This window comes from Crassostrea angulata, chromosome 2 (assembly GCF_025612915.1).
Source record: "Crassostrea angulata isolate pt1a10 chromosome 2, ASM2561291v2, whole genome shotgun sequence".
NCBI classification, from domain to species: Eukaryota; Metazoa; Mollusca; class Bivalvia; order Ostreida; family Ostreidae; genus Magallana; species Magallana angulata.
The window spans coordinates 30,664,710-30,688,221 of record NC_069112.1 but is presented as its reverse complement, the minus strand read 5'-3'; the positions used below and the strand labels follow the sequence as shown (position 1 = coordinate 30,688,221).

The 23,512-nt window shown below is 31.6% G+C and overlaps 1 protein-coding gene and 1 pseudogene across 1 annotated transcript; both read left to right on the top strand.

The window, feature by feature from the left end:
* Positions 1–6,676: 6,676 nt before the first annotated feature.
* LOC128173261 (phosphatidylinositol 4-phosphate 5-kinase-like) lies at positions 6,677–12,219 on the top strand. Its single transcript, XM_052838978.1, has 4 exons — positions 6,677–6,806; positions 7,081–7,174; positions 9,835–9,984; positions 12,014–12,219. Exons 2-4 carry the CDS (start codon positions 7,105–7,107, stop codon positions 12,190–12,192), a joined length of 399 nt encoding a protein of 132 aa, XP_052694938.1. The 5' UTR covers positions 6,677–6,806; positions 7,081–7,104; the 3' UTR covers positions 12,193–12,219.
* Positions 12,220–20,169: 7,950 nt separating this feature from the next.
* On the top strand, positions 20,170–22,585 carry LOC128174184 (ficolin-1-like; annotated as a pseudogene).
* Positions 22,586–23,512: the final 927 nt, after the last annotated feature.

Genomic DNA, 23,512 nt, shown 5'->3' with positions numbered 1-23,512 from the left:
TCCAAAAAATCTTAACAAGCCAAAAAAAAAAAAAAAAAAATAGATAAAAAAGAATTAAATTTAAAAAAACAACGGTTACTTTCCAAAATCCTGAAATCCTAATCCATTATTTATATATCATTTCTGTTATCTTTACGCACGAAGAGACCAAAAATAAAAATCAGTTATCGTTGAGGATGTAGTAAATTCGTTGTTGACAGCTACCCACGAATACCACGAAAACTGAGGCACCTCAAACTCTAATGAGTGTATTGTACAAAAAAAAATGGAGTAATTTTCTCGTTTTATTTTGACCGAACATTTTCCTTGATAAAATACTCGCAAAAGTTAAGTTTTAGTGGAATTTTAAATCCTATTTTTCATTTCTCGTGTCCGTAAAATACTAGATTCATTAAAGGATAACTGACTGTTTCTTAAAAAAAACCTTAATGAATTACAGATGTTGTTTTTCAAAAAATTAATATTGGACCTTACTAGTAATTAAAAAAGCGTAAACTGCTCAAAGCTTTTTTATATCGTATAAAACTAATCAATATTGAATTCATTTCTTAGAAAAAAAATCATTTTATTCTAAATCTAAAAAGCGTTATAAAAAGATAGTTTGTTATCAGGTTTTCGAAAATCAAGTGTCACAATAGGCTGCTTCTTTATTGCCAGCCTTTGGAGGACATAAAAAAGAAAACAGGAGGTCCATGGGCCACATCGCTCACTTAGGGACCGTTTCTCAAAAAAGCCTACGTCCAGTCGTAAACTTACTCCGGACTAAATTGGGGACTAAACCCCAAAACCAGACTAAGTTGCGTTTCACAAAAAGGCGGAAACTTAGTCGGAACTAAATTTGGGTTTAAATCTACGCTTGCCAATGGGTAGGCGTAAGTCCTTAGTCTGTGCACAAAAATGGCGAGTGTTTTGTTTCTAAGGCAAAATAAACAGAGAATTTTAATTTTGGGTTGTTTTCTTGTTATTAGGGAAAACATTCACATTTATTAAAATATTTGTACATGTACGTATAACTTAAAAATACCTATTGTTCGATAACTGTTCCTTTTTCTAAATAAATTAAGATTGAATTAATTAAATTGAAAAATAATGGGCTTAACTTATTAAACGTATGTAATATACATTACTACTCGTTGATGAAATTAACTTTAACTACAAAAAATTAAAAATCGGTATACCCCGATAAATGATATAAGCACAATAATTAAAAAGATGCTATAATTCTAAATTAAACATGTACAATGTATTCCACGACAAGATAAATGTATATAAGCACGAATAGCTTATTGATTTTTGAATCATTACTCAGTAAGCATAGGCAAGAATTTAATGTTTCTAGTCAAATTTGAACCTATGTAAAGAAACTTATTTCAAAATATTGAGAATACTCCTTTTAATAGGAGCAACTCAAAACGTTTACAGATTGAATTTGTCATTGTGTGTGGTTGTATGTTCCTTTCCTATTACTTACAATTTTACAACACGCACGCGTTCTCATTTGGAATTTTTTACTCCTAGTATCTTTACAAAACCGTTTGAAAGCTACATGTTATTTGAAATGTTTATGAACTCGCATTAAGATACAATCAATTTTTGTTTGTTAAAATATTACTTTAAAATATGTTTTAGAATGCAGAGTGTATGTCAATTTTAGATCTATTGTCTTAAATTTGCCAATGACAAAGAGTGAAATGGTTGAATATTAAACGGGGGAGAATAATTCCCTGTATACGGTATATATTACTTTCACTCCCCCCCCCCCCCCCGAAAAAACCCCAAATCAATCAAATGATTAAATTAAAAACAGGTAAGGGAGTAGGGGAGAGCCTGGTCTCAAATATTGAAAATTCCTGTGTTTTTAATTGTTGACAGTATCTTTCAAAACTATCATCATTTAAATTGCAGATAATCAAGAATCGTCTTCATGTCATTGTCTACATTCTTTCAATATTGGAACAGAGGATGGAACTTTTCTTCCTTCTGTAGACATGGACAAGGCTTATGTACATGATATTATACAGTAGATATTTTCGATTTCAGTTGGTTGCTGTTTAAGGATTACGTTTACTCAGGGGCTAAAAAAAATTCACTAATAGGAAACGAAAAACTACGTATTGTACATTGTAGCCCCACTATGGTGGTGCTATTTTTCACTTTCAAAATAGTACGTCAATGACCTACTTTTTCTGCTAGTGACCTCTGAATGTTTTTTGAAAAAATTGTCAAAATTTGTCAGAATTGTCCACCATTTTCAAGGTTTTCTTTATTTTGTTATTATTGGAAATAATTATACAATTTGTAGTTTGGGAAATGATAAAATATAAATAGCTTTACTAATTTTATTTTTGAATGAATCGTTTGAAGCTCGTATTTTAGGTTTAATTTAGTCCGAATTTCCTCTATCACAAAGAAATGACTAATAGGAGCTCCAAACAATTGATTGCCAAAGACTGTTTTTTTTTTGCCTGTATAATGTTGACATTAACATTATATAAGGTCAATGATCAAAATTTCGAGATATTTTATCTTGAATCAATTTTATGCATTTTACAGATTTTTCCGATCGCGTGCCAGCCAGTGATATAAATTTATATACGAGTAAATACAACCATAAAATATATAAAATGATATGAAAAAACATATAGAAACTTAACTTTTGCAATAACATTGCAACAGAAAGTTTTTAAGAGAAAATAAGAAAAATGAAAAAAATTTATTCCGAATTTCCTCTGTTTCAATATTAATCTACCTTTGTCGACGCATATCTTCCTCAGATAAACAAATTATGAATATCAACATCAATATTTGTTAATAGCGCTGTTATTTTATGGTTTTAAAACAACTTTGGACTTCAGATATTGAACTTTGTAAAAATATTTTTTGAAATCCCAAACCCTGAGTAAACGTAATCCTTAACTAATGGACATATTATTTTTCTATGAATAATGTAGTTATGTGATGTAAAAGAATCAAGCCTTATCCCAAAAAGAATCAAGCCTTATCCCAGTATCTAAAAGTGTCAAAATATCTATATGAAGCATGACTTATCATTCTGCAGACGTATGCGGGCTTAAATACTGTACCTTGTCCCTGCATTCTAGAAATATTTCAATTTTACACGAATATTGGAGTTAATTTCTATGCATTGTTTCGTTCAATTAATATGTACAATTGTGCCTACTTGGTTTCTGAAACCTCATATATCTGCCTCTTTCATATCAACTGTATTTCTCTAAAGAACTATATATGATAAGAGTGAAATTTTGCCCCCAAAATTCACCATTTTTTAAGTGTTTCGGGTACAATAAAATGTTAACTTATTTTTTAGAGGAGTTAATATAAAATATATTTTTCACATATTCATTTGATTTATTTGCACTCACTGGCAGTACATGACGTCAGAAGTGACGCCATTTCTATAATTCAAACAAAATCAACCAAAAATTGACATTTTTCTTATCTATTTACGAATGGGAAATATAGAGCGCATGCTTGAACAAGGAAAATTTTTTTGTCACTTATTGGTCTTGGCTAGATACATCTCTGATTAAATTATTTTATTTGTTCAAGAATGCGCTCTATGTTTTCGGACGGAAAAACTGCTTGAAAACAAGCTGTTTTAAGCTAAAAATGCAAAAATGGCGGGAAAAGGTTGTCTTTACAATGTCATATTTCTAAATTGTGGGCACTTGAACCAAAATGAATATTATGTAAACACATCACATACATATCTGTACTAAGAAAACAAAAAATGATAGTAAAATTATGATGTTCATTTTAGGGGGCCATTTTAGGCCCTTATCATATATAGTCCTTTTCATTATGTTAAGAAGTGTTTAGGCATTTGTTCTACTTTCATTAATATACACTATTATAAATAACTTGAACTATGCACATTTAGTGGTATATTATATTAGTGATATGTGTACTCTTGAGTACATGTACTATGAATTGGAAATTTGATCCACCACATATAATCATAGCCTCAAAGCAAAACAGAATAGGATATGCGCATGCTTAATACTCAGCGGAGATGTCTAAGTTCTTTGACATTTAAACCCTAACTAACGCCACTTTTAGAAACGCAATTTAGACCCGACTAAATAATGGTGTAACTTTGTTAGTCGGACTAACTTAAGCCCAAATTTACGCCTTTTTGAGAAACGTGCCCCAGAGCAACAATTTTGACCTTGACCTATTTGGATCTCGGGGTCAATTATCATGAAAATATTCCTCACAATAATGACTTGTTTTATATATGGATGATATATAACATATAGCTGACATCATTCTTTTTCACTTATTAAAGGACTATATATGATAAGGGCCTAAAATGGCCCCCTAAAATGAACATCATCATTTTACTATCATTCTTTGTTTTCTTAGTACAGATATATATGTGATGTGTTTACATAATATTCATTTTGGTTCAAGTGCCCACAATTTAGAAATACGATATTGTAAAGACAACCTTTTACCGCCATTTTGCATTTTTAGCGTAAAACAGCTTGTTTTCAAGCAGTTTTCCTTCCGAAAACATAGAGCGCATTCTTGAACAAATAAAATATTTTAATCAGACATGTATCTAGCCAAGACGAATAAATGACAAAAAAATTTTCCTTGTTCAAGCATGCGCTCTATATTTCCCATTCGTAAATAGATAAGAAAAATGTCAATTTTTGGCTGATTTTGATTGAATTATAAGAATGGCGTCACTTCTGACGTCATATACTGCCAGTGAGTGCAAATAAATCAAATAAATAGATGAAAAATATATTTTATATCAACTCTTCTAAAGAATTAGTTAACATTTTATTGTACCCGAAACACTTAAAAAATAGCGAATTATGGGGGCCAAATTTAACTCTTATCATATATAGTTCTTTGCCCCATATTACAATCCTTTGGGAGAAGGGGAGACATGTGTTTTTTGTAAAAAAAAAAAAAAACAAAAAAAACAATACCCACTAGTTTATAACATATATTTACATCTACCAAGTATTATTCCCCCTATTAGAGAAAGATGTTAATATTAACAAAAAAATCCTTTCCTGATGATTCATGAGGGTTATGAAGGTAACGATCATTGCGGAAAAATTTACATAACCCGCGTTATATGTATTTTTTCTGCAATGTTGCTACCTTTATATCCCGAATGAAACACCAAGGAAAGCATTTTATTGTTTAAGTAACTAGTTATATTGTAAATTTGTATACGTAATATTATGGGGAGGGGGGGGGAGCAAATGGAATCTTGAGGTCACCTTTTTAATTTAACATATGATTACAACTTATTGAAAGTATTTTTTGTTCTATTGTGTGTTACGTTAACATTAAGTATCTTTATCTGCCTGCAAGAAACCCAAATAAACTAAAATGTTATAGATAGAGTCATTATTTATACATTAGCTTTATTAGAAATTCACCATATCTAATATACCCTAACACTGAAGAATAGTTCGATTGAGATTATTATTAATAGCTTGATTTAGATTATTATTCATAGTTTGATTGAGATTATTATTAACCGTTATGAAATATCATAATAATCAATACATTACTAAATATTGTCTTTCTTTTTTATCAGAGTAGACTATTGACAAAGGTTTAAGGTTTTAGAAGTGCATCGCAACAAAACTAAATATTTTTATTTTCTCTGAAATCGTGTCAAATTAACAAACAGTCAAAAATTGCGATAAAATGTTTTATAATATAAATTGCAAACAATAAGCGATACTTTGTGATACATTATTTAATGAAGAAAATATTCTACTTTAGGGTACGGACGTTGCGTAACCCAGTTTTGTAGTAACCCTGTTAAACGGGCTTTATAAATTATGACGAATACACAATTTCTTTTAGTTCTGTCTTGCCTTACATAAATAAATGTTTCCCTAATATACGTTTCCGTAATCTACTTAAGAAAGGCATTTCCTTTAATTTATTACGCGGTTTTCTTAAATACGTAAAAATCAAGGAATTGGTTAGAATTTTAAATTAGAAGCATTTATCTTTACCCTAAAAATGATGCTTGACATCGATCAAATAAATGCTACATTTCCTTTTGTATTAAAGTCATTTTGCAAGAATATTTTTTATTTCTGATATTCATTTTACAATACTTTATTTACTATGAAATCAGATTCTGAAAGAAAACGTTCAGACATGTTTCTGAACAAATAGAATTATTGGCAATTTTTAATATTACGTAATAATTATACTTTAATTTAAATCTTGATTTAAGACAAAATATTTGCGTATTTTTCAGTATAACAAACACAAATAAATAAGATTAATTATAACTAAAAGACCTATTAATTGAATCACGATTGTTACCATTACTTATCAGATTTGACACCGAACTTCACTGTAAAAAGACAATGTTTAATTGATGGAAATATAATGTTATCGTCCAGCTATACAAATATCCAATTTTATAAAATAACACCTGCACTTAGTTTATAAGTCGATGTTCACGTAATTTAGTTCAGTAAAAAAGAGTTTACGTTAAAACTGGGCCTTGAAACGACCTTCGACGGAATTAGAAATGGTCTTAATTAAAGTGTCGTAATGTATCTAATTATTCAGAAGTCAGCAATGCCTTCAGTAATTTTAAATCTCGTCAATCATATATTATGACCGTGCATCTATTTTTCAACAATATAACATTAAAACTGTCAGCATATTCTTTATTATAAATAATATTTAAAAGGAGGAAATTTCACTGCTCGTCTATAAATTTGAATCATTTTTTTTTTCTCAGAGCTGTGGTCGTTTCAGGAGACGAAGAGAACTTTCTGTTGTTGGTAAGTTAATCTTTAAAGGCAAAATATAATCAAACTTCTGATTATATAGTTTAACATGTAATTGTTTTTATGCGTAAGTTTACCATTACTTGGTTTTAAAACTCTTTTTTTAAAAATATTTTTTCAGGGTGTTTTAATACCATGACATAAATATATTGTTATTTTTGTTGATTTTTGTTATCTTCAAAAGAATAAGAGAACACAGAAAAAATACAAATCAAATTTAATATTCATATTTTATGCATTTTTCCATTGTATTCCTTGTTTTATCTAGTACTCCTAACGTGGACCCTATTTCATGATGAATAGTGTGATTTTAATTCTGCTGGCCTGTCTTGTCTTAGAGAAGACGCTGGCAAATCCGGACGGTGAGTTCCATATTCATTGACTTAATAAGTACATATTCATTAAATCGGTTATCATTGACATAATTTATTTGACAAATCTTTCCATGATTTACGTATTTAATAATTGTATAATCCTAGGTTTCTCTTTAAAGTAATTATGTTATGATCATTTCAGAATCATTTTATATCTCTGAAAATAGACGAAGACTATGGTCATAGAATTTTACACATTTTTTTTTTACAATCTTTGTGCTACATTGAATTGTTGGTCTCATTTGTTCTTTCATTTTTTGACAATGATGATGTTTCTTCAAAACTGTTGCTGAATGTTGTTTTAGAGTAGATGTGCAGATTGGGTATTGATGATTTGTCCGTCATTTCCGGTCGTCATCGGAAGCAACAAAATTTTATTTTTATTTTTTTTTATATAAAAAAAATATTTTGGTAGCATTTCCAGATTTAAAAAGAAACCTTTGAAAATGGTATTTACTCGAGTATTTCGTTACCCTTAAATACCAAATGCTCGATAACATTTTATGTATATTGAATATGGTTACTAAGTACTTTGTAGGAAACGTCACTTCGTTTTTACACAGATACAAACAAAATTGGAATAACATCTAACTACATTATAGACCTTGTATAAATATTAAGGCTGACATGAATTAATAAAGCATTTGGTCGCCATATTAGTTTTGATCGCTTTACATCTGCCACTGGGGTATATATTCCGGTTGAGAAAGTTACAGTTGGGTGCTCTCCGATCGAAACATTAAGGCTACACGTACTTCCAAAGCATTAACTACACATTGTAGTAAAATGTGAGTAACAAATGAGTAAAGAGTACTATCAATCAATGAAAAAAATATATTTATTCTTCGAAAGAATTGAATAATTTTCAATGTACCTGTATCATGTTGCACTGATATTGCTGCCTTACTTCGTATGTATATCGAACACGTGTGTCGTTTATACAAAGTGCATAACGTCTGCATCTTGTAACCTCGACGTCGATTTATCAAACACAGTAGATAAATGATAGTAAATCCAAGAAAGAACAATGTTACATCGTTTCAATCGGTTTCTACAAAACACTCCGTTTCTAAAACCCATGCGGTCATTCACTCATTGCACAATCTACATGTAGCACCATGAGTTGTTTGCGCATGTGCGATGTTATAACAGATACAGTAAAACGTTCAACAACGATTGAGAATTTATGAACTATGTGTATCTGATTTCAGTTGTTCTTGCTTTGTCGTTCATTGGATATATTCCTTACCAGTGCAGTGGTTGATATATTTGTTTTGTTTAAAACGCGTTTCTACAAGTATTTCTGTCCAATGTTACGTGTTCGGAAGAATGAAATTCATGAATGCGGTAAAGCATGAATAATGCTATCGGCCTTATATGGAGGTGTTTAGCGATGAACAGAACAATAGAAACCGACAACTTATCTGGCAGTGTTCGAAGATAAAAGGGAAATAATGCATATTTATGAATTCATGTGTGCTTTAAATAACATTGTACATTTTATCAACAAGTCCGCCAATTTTGCAATTTTCATATTTCAATTCAAGGATGAGGAAGGCTAAAGCTATTTATGTTTTATGTCTATATATTAGTTTTCGGTTGGTTCTATATCCTAATCGAGGGATCATGGTGTATTTTTGTACTTTTTTTTACTCAACTTTGCAGTTCAGAATTCTTGTGAATTTTAAACTTCCTTTTCAGTACTTTATGGTCGATTAAACAACTTTGGTTAAAATATCAAAATAAAAATGCGTACGTCAATAAAAAAATTACCGTTGATCTACTCGATGTTTACAATAAAATAACATTTATTTTTATAAATTAAATTTTTTGGAGTTGCTTCTAATCAAATCTCCAATGCAGTTACTCTGGCAAACTGAAACTGACACAGTGTTTGGACCTTAGCACAAATAATCACCGCTGTCAAGAGTTAGTTCTTCAAAATAATCGATTAATTCGATGTAATATACGCTGAAGCATTTTTTTTAAAGGAAACGTATTTATAAATACCTTGAAAATAGTCAGATTTTAAATAGTACGAACAATTTAGATTTTTTTTGCAATCGTATGTATTCCTACGCCAGAGTTCAATATATTCTCGTTCAATCATCGGCTGTCTTCGTACATCTTCGACAAGCAGAGAGTCAATCTATAGTTAGAGATCGCATCATGAAGCTATCACGTGACCTGGTATCTCTTCCTTGTCGGAGATTAACGGAGACAGCCGAGCATCTGGTTGAACGAGACTAGAGTTCATTATTGGTTGGATCTATCAAATTTTTGAAACAGTCCGTAGTTTGATGAAATCAATTCTTTTTTTAAATATTACACAACATGATTCTTAAGAGGTTTTCTCGAAATTCTCATCGAAAAAGTCCGAGAATTCATAGTATAAAAATGTGCGTAATTCAAATACATATTATAATCTACTTGCCAAGCAAAATAACATCTCGTTGATTTTAAGATAAATAATAATCGATAAAATCAACCTCCGTACTTTGATTAAGAGTTAATTGTTAGGGATGTTCGGTGGAAAATTTTTCATAGATTTATAAAATTAAAGAACAAAAAGGTTAACAAAGTTAGACGTGATTTATTGACGAGAATTTGAGAATGATATGTGTTTATGTTATAATTCATTTACATAGCGTATAACGGATATGGGGGAAACGGAAATGGCAATGAAAATAATGGAGATGGCGATGTAGATAACGGTGACAACGGAAATACAAGTAGTTCTGATGATAGCGATGACAGCGATGATAAGGAAGAAAACAAGGAAAAAGGAAATAACGAAGGTAATAATGTGAAAACTATTAAAACAGGGTTATGTTTTTGATGACATTACAATGTTATGATTAATTGGATGGGTGTTGCTAAAACGCGGAACGGAAAGGCAAACGGAAAATATCATATCGCGTTTATCGCTTTAAAAGGGTATAGACTGGCCAAGAACGATTTACTTTGTATCATTTATTCATATCTAATGAATGATTATCAACATGTTGCTGCCTTATTGATATTCTTATGAATGTCTATCAAATATAGCATTGTATTCATTTGGCTTTAATTGAGTACAAAACGAAAAAAAAATCAAATTTATACGAATTGTGAAACATTAACATGATTGAACGAGCAAAATAGCTACAACTTTTACTTATTTTTCATATATGGTATTGCTGGCACATCAGCGTAACTTACGCAGTTAGTGAAAGAGTTTAATGAGTATTTTTATATTTATACTTACATCAACATTGAATTTTCGGTGCTCTTTACGATCTTAAATCATACAGACGATACATTTAAAATACATTAAACATTAAAATACCCGGTACTTAGTGAAACTATCATTTTTAGCAATGCAATTTTGTTTACGTTTGCATTTCTTGGCAGTTGTTTATTCCTGCAGCTATATTCATATGATCCGAATAGAGAGATCAAGACATTGCCTGGTTTGATTTTCCGATTATAAATTGGGACTATAGTCTGTCGATCCCAAAATAGTCATGCAGTACATTTGGACGATTTAAAAAAAATACACATAGCTGTAAAATATGCAATGGCAATAGATCAAACGGGAAATATCCAACAAAACTTCATTGACACATTATCATTTTTTTAATCGGAAAAATTCACAGGATTGAAAACAGATTTCTTACGGAGATTTATAATGGAAAATGTTGACATGTTTTCTCCATTTGTAAGTAACTTGGAAGACCTTGCAAAATTTTTCAACGTAATCACCCGGGTCCGTTGAAATTCAAAACACCGTAGACTTCTTTATTTTCAGCCGTGTATTGAAATCAGCTGATAAGCTAGAAGAAGACGTTTTTAATCAAGAATAATGAGAATTGTGAATGCTTCTGAAAGAGAATCGCTTGAACCCCGAGGTATATATGAATATCGAGTGAAATATTAATAATTATTCTTGAATAAATAATCTAATATTGCTTATCTTTCAAAAAAAATTTAAAATATCGTTTTAGCATAATTAACAAATCTATGAAGTAAATAACATTAGATAAGATTTTCTGTTTTCCGTTCTGTTCCGTTTTCCGTTCCGCGTTTTAGCAACACCCATGATTAATTGCGTTTCATATAGAATTTACTTTTTTTAACCATTTTTTTAGATGCACAATTCAGATGATATTGTAAAATATAGTACTGTATTTTACAAAATACGATGATAAAATCACACTTTGTCAAACCAATCAAATGATACTACAATTGACACAAAGTTTTCACTAAACATTTAATTCAAATAATTTGTTTCTTTTGTTTATGCTCTACCATATGATGCTTTTAAGTTTATATTTCAAATACATTACAAAACGGATGTTTTCAATGAAAATAAAGCACAACTAAACATCAACACTACATTTGATACTTGATTTTTGGTTTCATCGTGTTGTTTTCCCTAAATATCTCTTTTCTTGAAAGTACTTTGTTGAAACATAGTACTTTGTAGAACAAAAAACTCTATTAAATCAAAAGCTTTTATATGACATCAAGAAAATGGGTTGGTCCTTCAAATAAGGGTATATTGCCTTAAAAGTCTTTCGCTTTATAACTCAAATGCTGTTAAGATTTCGACAAGGCTGTCGTTGGAAAAGTTGCTCATTATGATTTGACATATGTAGTTTCAATAATATTATAATCGGGTATTGCGTAATACGAGTATAATAAGTTAGACTAGGTACATGTATAATTAATCAGTAATTGTGCGTACATGTAAGACTACCATAAAGCTACCATGGACAGTGTACCAGCTTACCATCGGAGTTGAGAATGCATGATGCAATTTTATAGTTCTTTTTTTACTTTTAGTCTGCAAAAATACCATCAGAGCAACGTGCGACAGGTTTGCAGATGGGGATTTTTATGAGTGTATCGAATGTTTTGAGTACTTTGATGACAAAACTCAGTGTATCCAAGCAAACGAAAGACGATGCATATGGGATGATGATAGAAGAGTATGTATTTTTGACCTTGAAATTGATACTTAATAAAAGCTATCGATCAAAGATCAAGAGTTTGCAACATTCTGGTGTCTTTTTATTCTTTTTGTCCCCGTAATTATGTCACCCGAGTCACTTTATAACTTCTCCTCAACAACTACGTGGCCATTTTTTTCCCCAAATTTAGTATGATGCCTCTTTCGAGTAAAAAGGACATATAATGTAAAATGTATTACTCTTGCCTCATATGAGTCCTAGGGGGAAAGATTTGAATTTTTGAAACTATTTTTCTCTACTATTACACATGTGAGCAAAGTTATAATCACACTAATGAAGAACAGAAAGCCGTCTACCAGAATTGTGAATTTCATGTCCCCGGTAGCAGGGGTTTTGACTGTAGGGCGGGGCTAATATAGATGTACAAATGTAGAATGTTAATGCCGAATTGTGAAATTTCATCTACTTTACTTCTGTTGATACGGAATAAAACCTGACTGAACGTTTAGAAAGAAAATAAAGCCCTCTACTAAAAATGTAAATTTTATGTCACCCTAGGTAGGATTAAATAGTCATATAGTATATATGGTAAGGGTTCAAACTCCAGGGCATAGATAAATGATCATACATAAAAATATTTTACGTTTAAAAGCTTTCTTTATATTTACTGACAAAATGAGGGTGACTGCAGATTTAGAAAAGAACGTTTACCTTTATTTTAATTCAATGGTTTGATTTCATGACAAAGACGATGATTGCTTAGGGGTCTATTATTATCTATCGTGTTCTTGAATTTATAAAAATTAAATTAGTAGATTCAAATATTTAGAAAAGAGAAAAAAGAATCCATGTCGTTTTTTTCTTGATGTTTTGAACAGCAACATCCTGTCCTTTCACCCGACCTGTAAATAACATTTTTTTCTGAAAATACAAATTCAATTGAAAAATATACAGTGGACAATGTAATGCATAAATAGACATTGTTAAGTACGGTTGTCAAACCTTCTTGGAGAGAGTAGATGATTAATTTGGGGCTTTAGTCAAGCGATACGCGAGTACTCTTTGCTTCTTTTGGAAAAAGCCAGAGAGAGAGAGAGAGAGAGAGAGAAAAATCACGTTGATTGCAAAAGACAGGACTCGTTTCGTTTCAATCATTCCAGAAGTTTATTTATCATAAAATGTGACATTGAAGCAATATTAAGGGATCATTTAAAATCATCACAATATTGGTTTGAATTGAGAGCAGCTCGTGTTGTAATGAATTAAACGTCGCAGTTACAGTTGTATTTGACCGAGATGAATCATTTATTGTTTATGAAAATATGACAGTGAGGTAAATAACACATTAACTAACTATGAATATTTCCGAGACATACCTTATTAATCGATATAAACTGTGAAATACGACAATTGTCCGGCGCATCTGCAGTTCCTCAATCAATAACTATCGAAAGGCGCTTTAAAGACGTGGCTCTTATATTACTATTTCGTAGTGTGTCGTTGTTAATTAATTATGTTAAAATACATGCTTAGGTTATTCCGGTGTTATTTTTTTTTTCATTTATATAAAATATGACTTTTCTAATTCTTCCCCAAAACCATATTTGTGTAAATTTTCCACTTACGGAAAAATAGACGGATCAGGAGACGTTCCTTTTAAATGTTAGAATACATATCTGTTTATGAAAGTAGGGTTTAGGGCCCTACCTTGGCAATCAATAAAGGTATCTTTAAAGTTTCAACGAATGTTCAACGTTTGTGACATGAACACCGAACCACCATTTTTATATAATATAAACATGTATATATACATGTGCAGAGTTAACGAAAACCTCTACTTCCCCAAGTCTTACATTAATTGGGGGGAAAATATGTTTCAGACTTCTTCAAAAACTTCGTACATATGACCTCCAAATCTGTTTGAAGCTTTTTTAAAGCAAATGTTTTTTTTGGTTTTTTTTTTGTATTTTCTTATGATCTATGCATAGCCCAATAGTTATTTAATGCATGGAACTCTTTCATACATTTACCTTTGTGCTTGTATTTTATATTTTCTGTTTATCTGGCTTTTCTCTGGGAAATTCTTACTAATGCAGGATAAACTTAAAGGCATCAAAATGGTTGATGCGCAAAAGTGATGAGTATTGCTTTGAAATGCAAATTTGTGAAAAATTTTAACCGAGACTATGGAAAACCAAAGCCTTTGATATCTTATTTAAATCAAAAAATCCATGTGTATCTAACATCAAAAGAATACTTACTTCTGTCGACATCAATTTTCAATGAAATTATTCCTAAAAATATTAATCCAAATATGCATGCAATAAACGCATTGTAATATGAAATGCGAGATGAATTATTAGTAATTGATGTTTGATTTTTTCTCCAAATGCATCAGAATAGTTCTATGGCTATGTTTTGTATCAACGCTTTATTTCTCTGATCAAATGAGATTTTAGAAAACAAATCGCCTTCCTTCTTTACGATCCAAGTTATAGATTTCTTAATCAATTTAGGAGCGCTTAAATTATCACAGGGAGCAACCATTTCTTTTTGTAATTTAATGAAAAATAGTTATAAAAATTCGATATATTAGTTTTCAAGTTTCCTTAGAATTGCATGTTATTTGAAAAGTTTGCACCATAATAAATATCTACTATACTTTATCAGTTCAACAAAAGACCCACAAAAATTGGTATTCATCAAATATTGATAATAGTTCTATGGCCTTGTGTTGTATCAAAGATTGTCAGGTCGGGAACAATATTCATAATGAACAGAATTGACTTACAAAATAATAAAATTAACGTTGAAGAAAGAACATGGTTTTAAAATGCCATAAGACTTGTTAATATCCAAACTTATAAAGTTTCTAAAAAGGGACATTGAAGAAATTATTCAAGTTTTAAAAAAGAACTTGATTTTCCTATTTATAATTGCTCAAAGTACCCCACTACATAAAGACTTGTACTATTTAAAACACTACGACACAAGATGGCCATTTGATTGTTTTGTTATTTAACTGTTTGTATTAATCGATTTGGTTGTACATGTATATGGTCAAAGGCAGTGGTGAAAGTTTTGAACTTGTGAACCGAAAATCAAACAGTAGACTTCAAGTTTGCCTTGGGCTTACGTTAATATTTATTGAAATAAATATGGGTAAAATTGTAATTCATCCAAATTCCATATTTTCTCGCCTATTTGACTTGTACAATTCTTATCCATCATGCAATCTATCATAACCATCTTATTTTCTGCTGACTTGAGAAACCATTTTAAGATTTAGTGAATTACCCTACCTTATAAAGTAATTGATCCCAAAGGAAAAGATAAAGGAAAAATATTGCTTTTTCAATTTACCTAAACCAAAATTGATTGTGGACAAATTTTAACATAATTGATTTTTAAAGAAGTATTCAGCATTACTATCTCGTTATATTACAGTAGATGAAATTATTACAGGAATATGTTATAAAAGAATATGCGCCTAAGTTAAATGTGAAACATTATTTCTATGAATTTTACGTCAGGTACGAAACTTTGACAGTCTAATATATTTCTGAACACAGCCATGAGTCGTAAGACATTTCAAAATGTTATAGTTTTCTTATTACTGTTACCTTTTTCCCGAGCAGCTGTGGTTTACAAACGTTACGCAGTGAAGCAAGAGTATCAAAACAAATTATTCAGCAGCAGTCAAATGGTTGAGATGTATTCAGAATCTTTAATTCAATGTGCTATTCAGTGCATGAACAAGTATTCTTGCTTTGGATTCAATGATCTTAAACACACCAGCCGGGTCTATGAAGTTACGATTTCGATACAGAGTTTGAATGGGATACTGGCTGGGTATATCATTCTGCAAGTAAGTTATTTTATAAACTGTCATTCGAAAACAAAGTACTAACTGAATCTTTTATATCAATGAAAAAAAAATAGTTTGTTCGAATCAAGTTGAAACGTTCACTACTGAATTCAAAATCCACTGATATTCCCAAAAATTGACTGACATTGTCTGACATCTACTGTATAACCACTGTACCCTACTGTAAATCCACTGTACACCCACTGTACAGAGCTACTGTACCACACTGTATCCCACTGTACCCCACAGTACAGAGCCACTGTACTCCACTGTACTCCACTGGACAGCACAGTACCCACCCACTGACCAGCACTGTACCTCACTGTACACCACTGTACGGGGCACTGACCAGCACTGTTCCCCACTGTACAGGGTACTGACAAATACTGTACACCACTGTAACCCACTGTACCTAGTTTTTATAAGTTATTATGTTTAAACAATGAATTGAATATTTACTTTATTTGAGACCAAAATCTGGATTTGTTATGATTCTTTCCTATTTCTTACAAGAGAGAAAATGGGCTTCTATTTCTCCAAGTTCGTATATAATTACATGCGCGGTCAGAATTCTTTCCAGGGAAAGGGCAGGGATACTTGTTTTCTTGGGGAGCTTAGACATATTTTGGATAGTTGTACTATGTAAGTTTTGAAAAATTAAATTATCCTCTGACCCCCACCCTCCATCCTCCGATCCACGCATGTATTTATCTTAAAACTTGGAATCCAATTATTATACAAAATATAGCAACTTATTCAATAAAAGGGGGAAAATATTTTTGTATATTTCAAAATCAATGTTTTAGTAACAGTTCCTAAATATCTAGTTGATTTTTCTTTACAATTAATTTCATTTAATCAATATTGTCACATAAATATTAGTATATATGTTACATTAAAGTTTTAAAATTAAGAGAATTTAAAACTATGAATTACAATCTATAGATAGTTTTAAATTATCTGAATTTTAAAACTTTAATGTAACATATATGAGGAGGAGGGACAACTTTTTCAACGATAAAAAAAAATTCCACCATATTGCTCAACATACTGACTTTTTTTTCAAAAGAGAGAAGATAACTGGTCTGGACTATAAAATGTCTTTGAAGTTTTACTTCACAGGGCGATCAGCGAGTCAGTATCTGTGTATAGTATACATACTTTCAGTAGATCAAAAGGTGTGAATGTCCCAATATTCAACCTTGTAAATTGTCAGTCTGACACCTTGTTCAAGATATTATGTAATTCCCTTATAAGGGTATTTGTGGTCTTTAGATTATTAAATCCATTTGAAATATATTTTTTTTAAAAACATAACATGTATGAACAAACGAAATACTCTTTATATTAATCATTTTAGATGCGTTTTTTATTATTTAAATCAAGTCGGATATTAAACATGTTAAACATTTATAAATCCTCACCCCCCCCCCCCCCCCAGTCGCTGATATCACAATAAGTTTTGTGTTAAATTAAAAATGCAAATATACTCCCTCCTTCCCTTCTCTCTCTCTCTCTCTCTCTCTCTCTCTCTCTCTCTCTCTCTCTCTCTCTCTCATGTTGCAACTATTCTTCCCCCCCCCCCCCGCGCACCTTAATTAATAGGCAAACATGTTTGTTTTCTCTTTCCGTATTAAGTGAATTGTGTCAGGGTCGGATAAATGAGAAAAATAGTTTTATCATTCAGTAATTGAAAATACGCAATTTATTTTTGATTCATGTTGAATGTATATGACCTAAAAAATTTCACGACGATAAATGAGCATGCGGCCCAAAACATGCATACAAAAGTTTCCTTTTTAAAACAAACTTATGAGCTATTAAAGCTGTATTTACTGATTATACACTCAATTGGAACTTGTTGCACGAAAACGTCACTCCATGGAAAACGAACTCCATTTGTTGTCATGTCACGTCGATGAGTTTTATTTTCGATTAGTTGACTTTCGATGAGTTGTCGCATTCGGCGAGTTGTCTTTCGATGAGATGTCCGGCACCGGTTGTCATCGTATAATGGCTGCCTTTACATTCAAGTGAATATTTTTACTGATCGTATGATTTTCTTATACAATTATCTTTGTTAAAATTAACGTCTTAAACAATGTCAAGTGCTAAACACAATGAACTGAGTTAAATCTTTAAAGCAGAATTAGTTTACTGACATTTTTAATTGTGCTTTACACACGTGCTCGGACGACATTTCCGTATAAAATCGCTTCGTATGGTCATTAAAACAAAAAGATATTCAAACTATGACGAATTCTGACTTATTATTTATATCTTGTGTAATTTTTGCTTCCTGTTGTATAGTGATTAGCAGCGTTCACGATCGCAGGTAGACTTCCGTCCCCGGAGGCTTTCACACCTTTAGAAATTAAGCCCCGCCTTCCCCTGACATTTACCACCCGGTAAAAAAGTTCGGCCTTTAAAACGATCGTTCGTTTTTTCTTCTGTTTTTTTTCTTCATTTACTGAAACCGGTATATTGTATCATAGCAAACATTTTGAATCTTCTATAAAATCTCTCTCTCTCTCTCTCTCTCTCTCTCGCTCTTTCTCTCTCGCTCTCTCTCTCTCCATGCTAACGTACGAATATTTTTAGTATTTAAATTAAGTACTACCGGTAACATGTAGTAATGTTGACAGCGGCTAAATCTACATATTGGCATTGAAAAAATTAAAGTATGTATTTATCTTTAATTTCGGGATAATGTCCATGGATTCAAATGATTTGAAGTTCGTTATTCAATGATTGTCTTAAAAATTCTTACTGATTGAAAGTCAACGCTAAAAGTAATATTTTATATCGACAGTGTACTGTCTCCTTCTTTGTGTATGTCTACAGAAAAAAATCTTTTGTCTGTCTGGGAACAACGAAAAACCCGGAACTAACAAAGGCTCAGACTATACACACGGCCCGGTGACTGTGTCAAGGTGTGAAAACTGACCACCTGTGTATATGTGTTGGGGCCTAGGAATAAATAGATGTAAACGTCGGGGAAATACACTGTTAAAACAAAAAATCTGAATTTTCACTTTTGATTAAAAAAAATCATTATGGTTGCCGGGTGCATTGGGATCATAATCATTTAAAATCTGTCTTATAAGATTATTATAATTTACTTACATGTAGGACTAGTTTCACGTAATGTTTGCACAAAAGTGGGATTTATTATATCTATTTAATTGTGATTACACACCGAGGTCAAAATTTAAAAAAATGCATTAATTTTTTATAACCGATTACTTTAACATGAATCGTTTCGACATTACACAGTACTGCAAGGGGTATCAAGCGGATTCGGGAAGAAAAAGGGGGGGGGGGTGATATTATCCATATTATTACATTTCATTTTTCGACTTAAAGTTGGCAGATATTTTTTTAAACCACGGGGTTGGTTGGCAAAAATAAACGTAAGACATAAAGAAAAATAATCGATATGTAAACGAAGCAGATTAATAGACAATCAATGTCATTATTCTAATCGATTTCTGATAAATGGATCTCTCTCTCTCTCTCTCTCTCTCTCTCTCTCTCTCTCTCTCATTCATGAATTTTCTAGTGCTAAAACTTGAGGCCCCGAGTCAGAAAGGGATAAGCACGTTAAAATCCCCTTACGGCATCACAACCGCCACTTCCAACATAGATTTTGTGGATTCTGTGTTTGACTGTTTTTAGTGGCTAAAACGCAGCTTATAAGACACAGAGAATTAACAACCCGATCATTTAAACGCGGGCTTGTCATGTATCATGAATAAGAAATGATTATGTAACCTTGCTGGTTTTTTTTTTTTTTTGGGGGGGGGGGGTATTTTCAAATGACTGGCAGAGTGAACATAATGACATGCACTTTTTTTATAATCAGATTCAACATGTAAAATTCAATACTTTCACCTTATAGCTAGGGGAATTATCATACTTTTATGATCGTAACATTCAATAACAATAGACATTTATTAATAAAGAAAACGTATTAAATAAATTGTACGACCTGTTGCATTCTTCTGTCAAGTTATCTGTATACATAATGATAATGCTTTATACAGCATAATAAAAATAAATATCGAAGATAAAAAAATATACTGAAGATTTAAAAATCTGATTTTTTTCTCAAATTAATACAAAAATGTAGTACAGTGCCGTACAGTGAGGGTACAGTGATGGTCAGTGCCCGGTACAGTGGCGTACAGTGGGGTACAGTGCTGGTCAGTGCCCTGTACAGTGGCGTACAGTGGGGTACAGTGGAAGTCAGTAGGACTGTACAGTGGTGTACAGTGGGATACAGTGCTGTTCAGTAGAAATGTACAGTGGGGTACAGTGGGGTACAGTGTAAGTCAGTGAAATGTACAGTGAGGTACAGTCAATGTACAGTGGATGTCAGACAATGTCAGTCAATATTTTGGAATATCAGTGGATTTTGAATTCAGTAGTGGTTTTTGCATGATGACTTTCAAGTCGCATTATTTGCTTAAAATTCATCATATTTGAATTATAGGTCAGTCCTCATACTCTCCGACTTGGCATGAAAATTGTAATGAGTTATACCATGACGGATATACTAAATCCGGTGTCTATACACTTTATCCTTGGGGTATTTCTGACCCAGACTATCGAACAATACGAGTGTATTGTGACATGGAGACGGCAGACGGCGGATGGACAGTAAGATGAAATAAGTATTAATATGTAGCGAAACACAAAATTAAAACTCAATGCTGAGTTTAACTCAGAAAATAAAATAAAAATTACTACTTAAATTTTGTTGATGAATATTTTAAAATTGGAATCGTGTTAAGGTACCTCACTACACCTACACTTATACTTTTATGACACTACGTCACAAGATGGCAATTTAAATGTTTTGTTAAACTGTTTATATCGTTCAATTGGGTAGTACATCGTTGTAGCTCTGTGGTTAAAGTATTGGGTTTCTGAACCGCAGATCATGAGTTCGAATCCGCCTGGAGCTTTTGTTCATGTTAACTGAATTAAATTTTTGAAAATGTAATTTTTCATCCCAAATTGCACATTTTTTGCCTATTAGACTTTACAATACTTCTTATCCATTATGATATCGATCATAATCAAGCAATTTTCTTCTGTTTTGAGAAAATATTTCGCGGTGTAGTGAGCCAACTTAAATAGCTTGTTTCTCTGATCAAAGAACTTAAGGAACGTATCAGTTTTCTACTTAACGACCCAATGTATATATTTCTCTATAAATTTAGGAGCGCTTAAAGTATCACAGGGAGCAACCATTTCTTGTTGTAATTTGATAAAAAATGATTATAAAAATTCGATACATTGGTTTACAAGTTTTTTTTAGAATTGGATGTTATTTTTACAATTTGTACCACAATGAATATCTACTTTCCTTCACGGTTCAACAAAAGACCCCCCAAAATATTGTATTCATCAAATATTGATAATAACCACAGAAAAGCAAGACGGCCTATCTTATCTCCATTTCATGCATATATATTTTTTTTTTAAATCCATAAAATTATACAGTAACCTGTTGTTATTTAAGTAGATATTCGTCCCCGATAAAGTTACTTTTATGTTTTAAATGAAAATTTTAGTTAAAAAGTAGACGCATCACTCAAATATATACTTAGTAATAATAATATAATTATGCCAAAAATATATTTACTTCACATGAAATTAGCATTTTCTGTCATTGTTTGTTTTTATTTAAAAAGTTTATCCTTATGTTAATATTTTTACTAAGATATATTGGTGTCAAGATCTTAAAAATAAAAGCAATTGTGCTTAGGTAGTACAAAGAAGACTCGGAGATTCGCTGAATTTTAACCGGGACTGGAATACCTATAAACTTGGATTTGGATCACCGGAACATAGTTACTGGATCATAAATCATATCATACTTTGTTTCCGCCCAATTCTATAAATGAGTTTTTAAAATTACATTTCTTGTTTGCAAAGCTTACGTTTTTATTACAGGAAATCATGCATTACATCAACTCACTAAGGAAAATGTCTCGTTGTATGTTTCAATTGCTGATCTGCATGGAGTATCATACTTCAAATTGTAATCTTACTTTTCCGTTGAATCAGAAACGACTAAATATAGACTCCATATTGGTGGATTACCGACTGGTACATTGAGTAAGCATTGACCAATTTTCGCTTGAGCTCTTTCATTAATATTGTATACAATTTTGAAATAACAGGGCTCTTAAGAGATATATGTTTTTCACTTAAGGTAACAAATTAAAGATAAATGTTCATGTAATTGAAAATGTTCATATTTTAGAATGTTTATCTTTTCCCAGCTGGCAACGGGTTAATAACGCCGCTTAACCCTGCCTATGATCTGAGCGGGATGTCCTTCACCACATTTGATCAAGATAATGATATGTATATAAAGAATTGCGCTGCAGCGTTTGGTGGAGGATGGTGGTTCAACGCCTGTCATTTAGCATTCCTGAATGGACCAATGTCTTCTAGAGAATGGATTTCTCCCTGGAACCCGCCATTTGCCGATGGAGTATTTTTGAACCAAACTGTCATGATGATAAAACCATACTGAAAATTATAACAACAGAACTAGGAGCCCCATCGCTCGACTAAGCAACAAAAGCTTTATAACGTCTTTAGATATCAAATACAAAATTATCTAGACTACATAGTAAATCAAGTCTCGGTCGATTTATTTAATTTTTGAATTTGTTTTTCAACATATTATTAAATTAGACATTCAGCTTCTTTTATTGCCTAAAAATTTGAGATTAAGGTTTTGAAAGATTTTTATTTCTAATTATATCTATGTAAAAGTTCATCCCTCTCATGGAGACCCTGTCCTTCACCCTGGGATGGATCATGTTTAGAATAGGTTTGACTCTACACTACCTGAAGATGATTATAAGTTTCAATCTTGTCACATTTTTGAGAGGAAGATATTTATAGATTGTTCGTTACTTTTTCCTTTGTGTAGATGCACTTCACTTTAGCGCTACCTTATCCCAAGAATCATGTTTTGGACAAATTTGAACCTACACTACCTGTGAATGCTTTCACACAAGATTTCTGGCAATGGGTTTTTGAGAAGAGAATTGTGATATATTGCTATAAAATTTACACCTTTAAACTTTAATCTACCCTTCCCGAGAACACAACATTCAGTACCAGTATCCCGGGGAAATTGAAGTTTTAGCTTTTAGCAAACGAATCACAGTTTTTAACTAATGTATGAAATGACGAACGAGAAATTTAGTAGTTTAAAACGAAAATCAATGCATTAAAAAATTCCTTCTTCTCTCATTAGTCCCTCGCCAGAAGGATCTACAAACTATACGTACTAAAACTAGAAAAAATAGTAAAGTAGAATGTAGAAAAAGCTGCTATTAAAACCAATCATTATTTGTCGTCTATGGTTGTTGAAAGAGTAGGAAATGAAGATCATTGACCAGCTCTGGAAACCAACAATAAAAAGCTTTAGTCTCACATATTCTCTCCTATTATCAAATGAATGAGTGCGAT